The 12,668-nt window shown below is 41.7% G+C and overlaps 1 protein-coding gene across 12 annotated transcripts in view; it reads left to right on the top strand.

The window, feature by feature from the left end:
• Positions 1-12,668, top strand: part of LOC111272779 (protein Obscurin) — a 91,841-nt gene that overhangs the window by 9,188 nt on the left and 69,985 nt on the right. For 11 of the 12 annotated variants that reach the window (XM_022854405.2, XM_086973397.1, XM_086973407.1 and 8 more), the window contains exons 6-10: positions 156-343; positions 1,008-1,139; positions 1,366-1,470; positions 3,350-3,491; positions 3,729-3,919. In XM_022854405.2, the coding sequence (XP_022710140.2) occupies positions 156-343; positions 1,008-1,139; positions 1,366-1,470; positions 3,350-3,491; positions 3,729-3,919 (758 nt within the window). Of the gene's footprint in view, positions 1-155; positions 344-1,007; positions 1,140-1,365; positions 1,471-3,349; positions 3,492-3,728; positions 3,920-7,334; positions 7,753-12,668 lie in introns of those variants that run through there. The other variant, XM_086973415.1, reaches the window with a different exon arrangement.

Below are 12,668 nucleotides of genomic sequence, written 5' to 3' on the forward strand. Positions count from 1 at the left end.
GCAAAATTTTGCCTACATTATTTAATTTCGTTATTTAGTAGGAAGCCGTAGTAAGTCAAAATCACTAAAACTAGCATCAAATTAATTAGTGTTCCCCAAACACAAATTCTAAACCCAAATTGTTTTTCAAACAGTGGTTTGATATGTGCTTACAGGTCGCGAATCCGGTCTGCTGATCCTTATTGACGATGGGTCTGACGAAGACGACGAAGATGGAGACGACTCCTTGGTAGGGGCTCTAAGCGGCGCAGATGCTGAAGCCGCCAAGCGGGAGACACCATCCGGCAGCAGCAGTGCTCGGACATCTAGAAAGAAAGCCCTCACAGCCAGTGAACAGTTCCAAGTAAGTAGCTCATCGCGAATGGCAGAAATAACACGTTCACGTTAGTGAAGGCTTCGTAGGAGATGTCTCTGATGCAGGCTAGGCTTCATATCGGCATAAATCGTACATTTTCCCAGCGGGAACGACTTGCTCACCACGGTCATGAGTAGTATGTGTCCTCTAATTTTGATTCCATCGTTCTTTAACAATGTTGAATTGGAATACTGAAAGTAAATGTTCTAAATTTTACATAGGGTAGAACTACCCAACTCGATTCATTAGTTACTGATCGAAGTGAGAGTTTCTAATTCGTTTTGTTCAGCTTCTTCTATCTTGGAGAACAAAAATACTTTGTTAAACGTGCCTTACACAGATGACAAATCGTCAACTTGGAAAAAAGACCCATTAAGGCCAACTGTACTATGCTGTGTCTGGTATGTCACTACGAAGAATTCTGTATAACCCTTTGCTTTAAATGCGCCGTATGTATTTATGCGCCAGACCACATGACTTTTTCTGGTATTTTAGTCCAGATCACGCTCGAGTAAGTACAGCCGGCCTTAGCAATTGTTTTAACCTATCGGAAAGCGTTGTGATAAGTATGTCCCTCTAAAAAATTGCTTCTAGATGTTATGTTAGGTATGAATGCTGCATGTATAACAGACAATATGGCTTCGTTCGGCAGGGCTTCCTTGAGGAGATCTCTCGGAAGGATGATGACGATGATGAAAGTCTAACTCTGGAGGAGGAAGACGATGAAGTTGAGGAGCGGGAAACGAACAGACTCCGCAAAATACATCACGACTATCAAAAACAGGTGAACTGCAGTTGGCGAAACATACAATTAGGGTAACGGTAAAACTATTTTCCTTAAACATCAGAACATTTGCTATCGTCTGTAGATACTGTTTTCCTGAACCAAGTCAAGTAAAATGGTGCATAAGGTTAAAGCTGTGTTAAGGTTGGCTATTTGAACCCTAAGACATCTTCCACTCTAAACTGATCTTCTTTATTAACGACTCTCGTTATTAAACTAAATTCAGAAACCAAGTACGCCAGCGACTTCTCAAGGCTCTTCGGGTCATCCTAATATCTGCGATGCTTTTTCGGACCTGGAGGCCCCAATTCAAGACAGCTTCTCTACATTTGTAAGCTGCGTTTTTCTTTCTGATTAAAGAACTCCTTGTGTTTAAATAAAGTGTCTTTTCTATAGATTTAAGCATTAAATAAGTGTAAGTAGCTATGGCATGATTACGGGACAAAGCGCGCGCTTCTTCACGGCTTCCACGGTGGTGTCCAGAGGGAGTCCAGAGACACAGGCTGTGCGACACTGCCGGTCCACTGTCGGTCCGGAAAAAGTATGAACTATGCAAGTTGAACGCACGCATAAATCATCATGGTTATTATTTAGTAGACTCTTTGCATAGCTTTCGACTATCTTATGCAAGAAATGGACTAGATTGTGAAGATTTATTCACACGAAGATGTGAAATACGTTAGTGAAGCCTGAAGACAATTAACGATCTGAAATTAAAACTTGCTTTAATTTGTTATCACTTCGCGATCTGTGAATTGTGTTCATACCATCATTCTGTTGTACACAATGGAACTTTCTGGAAGTAAAGGGCCAACAGTTTTTAGGAAGAAGGGTCATCGTACTGAGTCGATTGCTATGTTGAATAATCATTTAACACGACGCGTTTCTATCAGCAGTGTTGCCCGTTCAACGGCCGATAAGCTTGGTTGTACATGCATACTGTCTGGGTGCAAAGATAGTCGCTTCAAGTATCGTGTCCAAGTAACTTTTAAAATACGAAAAGTTTGAATCTCAAAGCGAAGGAGTCTATTTGGTAGCAGAGAGCATTATTATACGACATGAGTTATTTGTATTGTAATGTACTGAGATCATGTAAGGTGACCAAAACAATTCAGGATATAGGCGGTGTGTACGATAGGGATCCTATAGGCGAAAACATCATTTGAAGGTTTAAACATGGCATTCTTGGCCTAAAAACGCATTTCACTATACATTTCCAAATTTGAGCCACTTTTGAAATAAAACAATTGCTAATTAAGCCTATATCGTTTAGCTACAGACCACACACGAAACGAATTTTCAGAGTCTCTTCGCAGGTATTCGGCATGGGCGAAATGTTGCAAGTTCTCCTCTTTTACAAACAACGTAACCGTCTAAAGCTAGCGTTTTGTGGCTGGCACAAAGTGGTCACAGTTACCATGCCATTGAGTAAACGAAAAATTAAGAGGCCGAAGCAGTAGTAAATCCAAACAATCTTTGCAAACTTCAAAAGTTTTTGAACCCCGTTTTTGAGCATTCTGAGATAAATGCGGTCCGTGGACCACTGAAGTGTGCCAGCAGTTCAACTTAAACGCGAACGTTAGTTTCTTGAAAGTGAATCCACGCTAATAAGAAAAACTTTTTAGAGAGTGTTATCGATAAAAGCAGCTATTCTAGGTAAAAGCCTAGATCTTAGCTATCTAAACGACCTAGTTGGTTTGGATTGTCGTTTCCGACCGCCAACGAAAACCTGCAAACGAATGGGGGTCGCTGCATGCATCCTTAAGCACAGCGCTATTCGATTTGTAGCTCAAAGAAGATCGTTGGGTGTCCGTTGTGATGATGCTTCGGCTAGAATTCTCATTCGTATTTCAGTAACAGGCTTACCTGACACACTACTCAGTTTCCCATCGGAATCTGCGAACAGCAGGCTTACATTGTGGGTTATCAGCCCTGTTGTAAAGTGCTATATATCAGATTACTTTGTGTCGGTTGTTGATTATCCAATCCATTGCATCAGTGAGCAATGAACCCGCGATACCTGTGGCTCTTTTAGAGCAGAACGCACCGCTCACGTTTTTTGGTTATGGTCGCAGCCGTTGCTACTGCCGTTCAGGTATCGCTTTTTCATGTTTTGATGCTCCAGTACGTTACTCGTTATACAGCAGTTATATAATCTAAATATGACTTTTATACATGCGTCATACATATATAATTTTATATATTTGCAGACCTCAACAATATCATCAGCGCGGTCTTCAATCGGAACTTTACTTAACGAAGAGCTAGTCTCACCTTCTGGCAGCGGATTTCTGCCTTATAGGCATTCACCTCATCGTGATTGGCAGCGAAAGACTCGACAACCGTCATTCGGTAGGTGATTTAACTATCGCATAGCGCCACATCGCGACATCACGCTGGACTTACGATCAGTTACCCGATGGAGCCCATCTCGAATAATATCCACGCTGGTCAGACGTAGCCAAGTAAAAACTCAGGTTCTTTGGAAAAAATCACAGTTTCGATTGGACCTCTTGACTGCGAGTTCGGCAACTTGCATTTAGTTATATAGGTATATAACTTATGTTAAGTTTATATTTTGTTCTATAGAAGGAAGCGATGCGGTTGTGCCAGGGGAAGGTGACTTTTTTCCACTAGGCCAACAAAACATTCCAGAAGATGATGATACTGAGGACGGAAGCAACAAGGATAAGGGCTTTTCTTCAGCGGCCGCACATTCCAGTTCCATACTTATGTCGAAATCCGTGGCCTTACGCGACAAGACTGCACAATGCGAATTGGTAAGCTAGCATTATTAGTTAAACGCATTCTCAAAGATCTATTTTGCTTCATTAATCTATCGTGCTTATCAATAAATGGGTACGATTAGTCTACGAATGGAGTATTACTACAGACGCAAGTTTGTTATGGGGCTCAAAAACACACGCCAAGCAATCTGCAATAAAATTTTTGGCCAAAATTTCAGAAATTAAATTCAGATTTTTTAACCTTTCTATTCGTGCCGGTGATACTCGTTGTGTGGCAAAAGTTTAATTGTGACAAAAGAAGAGAAATTTACTCACTGTATTAATTTTCGCTTACAGTTCATTATTAGCGATCAGAAATAAAAGGATTCAGAGCTCTGTTCTCTCACTTGTTTAATCAATTGGCGACTGTAGAGTGTATTCTTTTAGTATTAAATGATGCCATTTTCAAGTATGGTTAATCCAACAATTCGAGCCAAATCTGGATTATTCACCGAAAAATCGACATTTTATCCAGGACGCAGCTTTACACTTGTCCTTATAGCTGTCAATTTATATAATAGTTTTCCGTTTCGAATTTTCACTTCCCAGATGAACGAACCAAGTATTTCAGCGAATGGAATAACGTGCACACTTTTACAGAAGTAATAATAACCTCAGACTGGGGATATGTTGCGCCATTTTTGTGCACCAGTCCTATAGGACTCTACTACCCAGTTGAGTCAATTGATCGATAGAAATTCGATCGTCTTTCTCATGTTCCACAAACGAAACGGCCGGTGGGTTCGCTGACTTCGCTCATTACAGGCTTTACATTACAAATTGGCTGTTCAATTGCTTGAAGAAAAGTGAATTCTCAGCTTCAAACTTACCTTCTATGACGGTGTACGCTAAAGGACTACTCTAAAATGAAACGGTTCCGTAACGAGGCCGGTACACCCCTCCATACCAAGCTATCGTTTGATGAAGGAAGACCTCAGATGCTGATCCCAGAGAGACTTAGTTTGCGAAACGTAAAAGTGGGCATAACGCACGTGAAGCCGCCATCATTCTAGACACGATTATACCAACAAATGATATTTTTTTGTACTCCTTTATAGACGCAAGTACTGTCGCTTCGACACACTTCGAGCCTGCCCAACGTTTCATTTATTTATCTGTAGACGCAGGAAAAAAATGCAGCGTTGGAATTTGGTTTCTTGTTAGCTGTAATATACTCGAGGTGGGCGATTTTTCCATTGGCTTAATTTGAGTTTGCAGGCGGTGTATCTGAGACCAACAGATCGAGGAATTCCAGATGTACCATTGAAGTTTGTCGGTTGTGGGTGTATTGAGAGCGGTTGAAAACGACAAACTAGTGAAGCCCAAGACGCTCTGTGGCATTTGGTAAGGTCGGTAGCGTGGGAAACCCTTCGAACCGAGGGTCCTGCCTCGAGGTTTACCGTCCGCCTTGACTCAACACTAAAAATAAGAACTGTGTGTGATTTTCCTTTTGACTTTACCTTCAACGGCGCTGCTTTTACTAGGTAGGTGTTAACTGATTATTTTGTCCGGACCTGAAAGCAGCACCGTTGTATTCCCTGTCTTCGATTTGTAAGCGAAACCTATTTTTGTCATACCTAGTTTGCAATAAATATTGCTGCGAGATTTTCTCTGATTATCTTATACTTAGTCGAATGATGTGTGATGCTCATCCGAGGTCATCCTTTAATGAATATATCAACAAGTTTATGTGTATATTATATGCTAAATGACGTCCTCATGAAGAGCACATACTAATACAACAACTAATTTTCCTATCTCCATATATTCTATCCTAATGCATAGTTGTACTCATATCTGTGTACATTGGTCGGAGAGTAACTGAAAAAGTAATGGTGGTACGTGGCAAAAGGGCTGATTCTTCCTAACATTAGGAAAACGGCGTGTCTAAATTGAAGTGCGACCGAAGACACTGAGGCAACAATCATTATTACCGGCCGCTCAATGGCTGTTATAGACACGTCTTTGTCACGCTCTTGAATAGTTGACCGATGACATGGGTTCAGCCCTTCGAAAACTCTACTAGAACAGTTCCTTTGCACGAACGGCAAATCAAGAGCTTCTAAGCGAGTTCACGGCCCAAACAAATGCCGACCAACTATGGCGCCGTACTGACCAAGCAGAGAGTTACTCACACAAGCATGACTATTTACCAAACTCTATAGCTACGCGCCAATATTTTCGTCATAACGGCTCATTCCACCTTACTGCAGAGCAATGTATAACATTTAACCGAATGATCGCCAGTTTGAATGAATTATAAGATTCAGATTTCGCAGGACAAGGCGGTTGCCAACTTACGGGCAGCAAATCCAATAGGACAAATTTTAGTATAGGGACATGTGAGGTTATTTGCGTACGGCGAGCAAATTAAAAGCCAAGTCTATGACTCATTAACTCCGAAGGTTAGTGGAATTTTGGTAAATTTTTTCAACCTTGCTCTGTAAATAAGTTATTATCTTTAATTGCATATTGTCCAACCAAAAAAGCCAACCGCTAATAACTGATCTATTGTCGTCGATTATGTCAAATGGCTTATTATGAGTCGTTGAATATTCTCGTTTTCCCGTAAAAATTATACGTTAATTGGGTTGCATATTTGTAGCATTCAACTGGCATACAGCATAGACTATGTCATGAAATAGTAGTATATATGAATAGTAGTTGAGCCAAGATTTCCTTTATTAATGCTTTTGACAGGTAGACGTTGGCTAGTTGTTTTCCTCTTTCGCAAAAGTTGCGGTACGGAATGCCGCACCGTTGCCTTTTAAATCGCCGACAACAAACAACGGTAGAGGCAACAGCTACGGAAGCGGCGAGCAGTTATTACGCCTCGTTCGATTCAAGCCAGATAATGTTTGTGTCGTGCATTATTCAAAACGTAGGTGCTGAAGTTCCGCTTCTTCGGTGTCCCGTTTTGTCATCTGTCTGATGATAGTACGACAAATGCAGGCAAACCTCCCTTCACCTAAATGACTTCTGTCTTCGCAGTCTTATCGTTAGTGTTGGCGGTGACTCGCGAACCATTGCAAACGTTGCCATTATTGCCTGTTAGCCAGTACTACACACAGCCTTTCCAAAATCAGACACAATGGGACAGGCACATACTAAAGCTCCGAAAATAGAGCGCGTCTTGTATTTTTTCCTTTTGACCGTTGCACGTAGACTAAAGCGCTTACTCTAACACCAAAGTAAACGCAATCTACCCTGCTACAGCCTTCCTGTATAATCTGGCTGTGAGCCTACTAGCCCAAGAGACATCCCATTACTAGCCACTTTCGTCCCAGCATTGGCGAATCTGGCCGGGGCCCCTGTGCGTGGTCTTGCCTGCCATGTTCTGGCGACTGTTGCCAACGTTAGCGACTGCTGTCGACCAGTGTTGATCGGCCATTCGGCTAGACTCTCATCATTGGCCTACATTCAGACTAGCCGCAAGGTGGCGGCACTCTCCGTGTTTTGCCCTTAAGGCCTTACTCAGTACCAGCACCCGGTGATCGTAAGACCAGATCGTAGCAGCGCGGCAGATCAACCAATCTCGGGGCCAACTCTCCGGTAGGCCAGGCTCATCGTTGCATCGAGTCGAGAGGAGGCCTGCTGGACCCCGGGACGGCTAAGAATTGCAAGCTGTTAAGCGGGCCAGCGTTCACTCCGATAGGACAACGTCGGGCAACACACATTGGGCGGTCCAAGGCGACCGGTACGTCCAGTCATCCGACATTTTGATCGTTGTTGCGGGACGTACACAGCAAGACGTAAAGGTGTGGAATATACTTCTTCGGAGGATAAATTCTGAGCGCCAGCCTTAACCAGCTCGGTGTCCACGGGAGGTACGTGTCATCGCCGATTCACCTTATCAATGTATCTACGGCTAGTGCTAATGATCGATTTTGTGAGTTCCTCTGGTTAGCTGGAGATCGGTCAGGTGGTTGGTGTGAAAGCAGTGTTACGAAGGATACCTATTCTGCTGCAACAGGCCAAGACACGGCGGGTTTACAGTGCATTACCAAATACGCCAGTAGGTCTTGGAGTGGGCCTAATCACGGTGAGGTTGTTATTTAGCTATCTGATTGACATTTTCAATTATCGTTTAGATTTTCGTCGTTTGCAACGTGCGCGTAATAAAGCTCAATAAAAATAATTAGTAGCAATTATGTTTATTTCAAAGTTGTAGCGAAACATTCGGTTTTTCATATCTGGCCCCTCCGTAATGTCACAAAAGGTGCTAATTATTCGCAAATTAAGGCTTACATAAATATCAATCCATTGGTCCATGGAGTTGTAACGAGACGTGTGTAGCGCTAAAGACCGCTGCGTGTCATCGCAGCTTAATGGATCATGGCGCTGTCGGAGCGGATGTTTCCAGATTGATTTGCCAATTGTACAGGCCGACTGGATTTTTAAAGTTACTAATTTCTGTGTAGGCCTAGTATGAGTCTGTGTAAAATCACAAATCTCTTAGCAAACCCTATGGGAGTGGATATCGTATCCAGGATACCAGTATTTCCATGGGTTACCATGACTTCATCAACAAATTTTCCGATGCGTAACGGTGTAAACATGAAAGATTACTGCTAAAAATGACAAGAAAAGACACATAGACAGTATTTCCGTAGTACGTTGCGTATACTACTAGTTATAATTTTTTTTAGGCTCATGATTTTTTTTGGTCCTGCCGACATGCAACGAGCTCAGTACTCAAAACGGGAATTGCTTAGCAATACACGCATATCAAGCTGCTATAATGAAGTCGTATTCACTTATTGAACTAGATATCCGATCGTCACCTTTTTTTGCGTTTAGTTCTCAATAGCAGTTGATTCCTATGATCGTTCGTTGCCAACTTTCGTCATCGACTACTATCGTTGCATGGATCCACATGCAGAATAGTTCTACCTGGACCGTACTACGGACTATCTATTTCATCTACGTGTATACATGGGAAGTGTCCCGTATTAGTGAATTATTTTACCGGCCACATAATGCCGCAAAATTCGTATACCCAAGCGACGGTGTGTCGTGGCCTTTAGGTACGAGTCTCACCAATGGCGTTCTATTAGCATAGTAGTAGGTCGCTAGTGTCTATGAAAGAGCGTTCAGAAAGGCAGCCCTCGTAAGCGATGGGCCGACATACGTTCCGGTTATGTCTCAAACTGCTGAACACTCATCGCGAGTCAGCAGCAGCAGCAGCAGCACCTATTGCAGCGAAGTAGTCGAGTTGCTTCCTGATGTTACCACTGTTGCTGCAATCGTCTTTACCTGCCATCATGTTGCAATAATAGCTGCAGAAAGAAACCCTGCGACAGTCGTAGCAGACAGGTGGGTCAACCATATTCATCTTGTTGTGGCAGTGGGCATTTCGGCGTGCGAGAGCTCGACACCCGGGAGTTGCTACACCTTCACGTGCGCGAAAACCCATACCTTTTCTGTAACACTGAATGTAGCTATGTAGGCACAATTTGTAAACGGCCTTATGCAGCAAAACTAGCGACTAAACAAGAGGAGGGGGGTCACGTGTCTACCTTATGAGTGCGCGACGAAAGCGCAAATCAATCGAGAAGGACCGTGTTAGGTGTGGGGAAGTACGTATCTGAGTGTGATCATGGATGGTTGTTTGTATAGGTAGTCGCGACGCTGTAACGCTTTGAATACTTCTTCATACGTTCTACTTACGAAAATGCATACGCCCTAGTGACTATTTCACTTTATATAAACGTCCATAACTATAAACTATTCGTTTTTTATGTTTGTTGGAAAAAGCACAGTGCATGATGCAGGCGGAACACAGAGGAAAACAAAGGGATCGACTGGATACCTTTTTTGTGAGTTACATGCTTTAGGGCCAACAGTTTGTTGAATGAACGCAGGTCCGCTGCGGTTATAAATTGAGTAATTAAATAAACTTAATAATCGGGAAGTACATGTCTATAAAATATTGGTAACGAACTGTAACTATATTAATTTACATCGGCTTGCTCGTGACCAAAATGTGCACAGTACGTGGATTATCATTACGGGTCTTATGTCCTGTTTAAGTGTTTTTCATTGATTTAGAAAAGTACGAAAAACAAAAACATACACAGTCCTTGTGAAATACAGTAGTTACGGTCTGAGTCGGTTTACCAGGGGAGCGATTAGCTTAATATGAAACCATCTAATAGTTGCAATCTATACACTTCCAGAAGAAAAATCGTGTTTAATCGCCTCTAGCTGAAGAAGCTTTCCAAGAGCGTTTTCAAGCGTCTAAAGTGACTACAATGACCATGCTAAATGAGTTTTTTTTTAGTCGAAAAATATCCTCTCTTCGGCACCCTATCAGCTGATTTGGCTTCATCAGCCAAAATAGCGTAAAAAATCTTCGTCCGTTTCGATAAATGCGTGGCTTTTCACCAAGTTTCGAAGTTTTGTTCACGGTAAATTGACGTTTGACTGTCTACAAGTCTTATCGATGTCATCACTAATCATACTACCATACTATAGGATCGCTCCTGAACTCTGGATAAATCCTATTTAGTCTGGATAATCCTAATTACTTAATTTTTACTAAAAATAAACTCTATTGCGTAAATAGATTTTCTTCGAAACGCATACATTCGATTTTGTAGAGGAAACGGGTTTGTGTTCGAAACAAAATAGTAACTTGAGATCGATTTAGAATAATAATTTAAACATTTTGCAGGCACTGAGCTCTACGTTAACATATTTGGGTTTGTTGCAGTAAGATCTGGAATGCCCCAGATTATCCAGTTGACCCCGCAGACCAAATTTAAGATATGTTTCAGAAAAAGTGGCTGAATGCGAGGGCTATTTAAATATATATATATATATAGACATTAGATATCCGTTTGTTCTAAAAGGGGGTAGGGATATATTTGATTCAGGTAATTTAGGTAAAGTGGTAGTCCTTGCCACTGAATAAGATTCGGTTGGTGCGTATCAGAGTCTGCAATAACTGACCCCAATCTCGAAGATTCTTGGATGTAATTCGCTTCTATTTCAAATTTAAAAGCACTAAACTGTAAAAAGTCAATAGTAGTTGCGCAATAGAATAAATGTTGTGCGAAACGTATTTTAGTTATCCACTAGTATATCACAACATCGAAAAATCAATGTCAAGCGGTAAACCTTAGTTTTGTGGGACTGATTAGGGCTTATCAAGCCCTATTCAACTCCAGTTTATTCGTGTTCACTCAGCTTATTCGATAAGTGGCAATTGTAATCTTTGATTCTACGAAAAATCTCTGACTACATGATTTCTATATGATTCATTCCGTTCACTGATGCACTCTCTGGTGAGGTAACAACAAGAACCAAAGCTCGTGCTCGTTGCGCGTGCTTTCTTATTCTATCGTTCTTTCTATACGAGGAAATCTCCTCTCTCGACTCGCACGTAGGCGACATGGAGGCAAATCGCACAACAGGCCAAAAAAATCGACGACCAACACATACCTTTTAAATGGCCGCTCACATCTATCAGCTGCAGCCGGCAGCAAGTGAAAGCCTGCCTGTAGTCAGCAATATGAAGCCCAAGAATGGTAAAGTCACACGCACACAGATCTATTTTGTCGTTCATTCTCCCTGACAATGTCTTTATTTGTGCAATAGAAACCTGCGGCACCTGTGACTGGCCGCGTGTCTCATCCTAGCTGTGTTTATGCGTCAGTCTGACTAAGCGTGCGTCTGTAGCCCTTCCAGTTCAGTTGTGGTAGAATGGTATTAACCTGGGATTGGTATTTAAAGTTAAGACCCAGATTCTGCTTTCTTATGAAGAGCAAGCAAACATTAGCTTGCGCTATGCGGCTATATCAGGGCTGACTGGGTCTTCTTCACAAGATCTAATCTTTCTTCATTGAGAGTCTGTAACAGTTGACATGATGTCAGTAAATTTGTGTCAATGTACAGATTGCGCTATTGCCGTTGCCACTATTCCCGCTAGTCTTGCTACGGTGGTTAAGAGGAACGCTAATGCAATTGTGGTTGCCTTTTTCCTCGTCTTTTCGGTGATTTCCTATTATCCAGAATTGGCAAAAAGGCCAAAATAGGAAATCACCAGATAGGATTGTCTTTGGTGGATAGGCAAATTTCGGGCTTGCTTCTTCCCTTCCGATAGCGGAGCAGGTACAACATGACGCAATCCAGAATGATTCAACGACTAGAGATCATTGCACTTGGCCTCTATTCAGAAACGGGCAACAAGGTCGGCAAGTGTCGCGTTGCGGAAGACAACAAAAATGAATGGTTTAAGTGTAAATTGAGCGTAGCCTTATATATATGTATATATATATACATATATATATATATATATATACAAAAGAGTCGTTCATTATTGGGTTGAGAAACAGTCAACTCATCTGTCGGCCACTTCAACCTGTGATTCCCCTGTTGGATACTCAGGTCAATAGATATCCAAGCAAGGAACAATAATTAGAATACATAAATAGAAAATAAAATATATACTTACATATTGGGTGCGTATAGTGATTTGGGGGCAAGTACTTCTGATAACATCAAGCAAGTAAATAGTGGAATCTCAGAACTTGGTTATCATAAGCAACAGGATTGTGTATGATTGATTCTGCTGTATACGATACCCAAATTACAAGTCGTGTTGTGTGGTAAGTTACAATCTTAGTCAAAATTGGTAGATAAAAATTTAGGCCTGGCTTCAGACGAGATTACTGCAGAGAATGCCTTTTTTTCACAATAGATTTATCAAAGCAGTTTTTGTATAGGTTTTTTGGAAGTA

This window comes from Varroa jacobsoni, unplaced genomic scaffold (genome assembly GCF_002532875.2).
Source record: "Varroa jacobsoni isolate VJ856 unplaced genomic scaffold, vjacob_1.0 scaffold_192, whole genome shotgun sequence".
Taxonomy (NCBI): domain Eukaryota; kingdom Metazoa; phylum Arthropoda; class Arachnida; order Mesostigmata; family Varroidae; genus Varroa; species Varroa jacobsoni.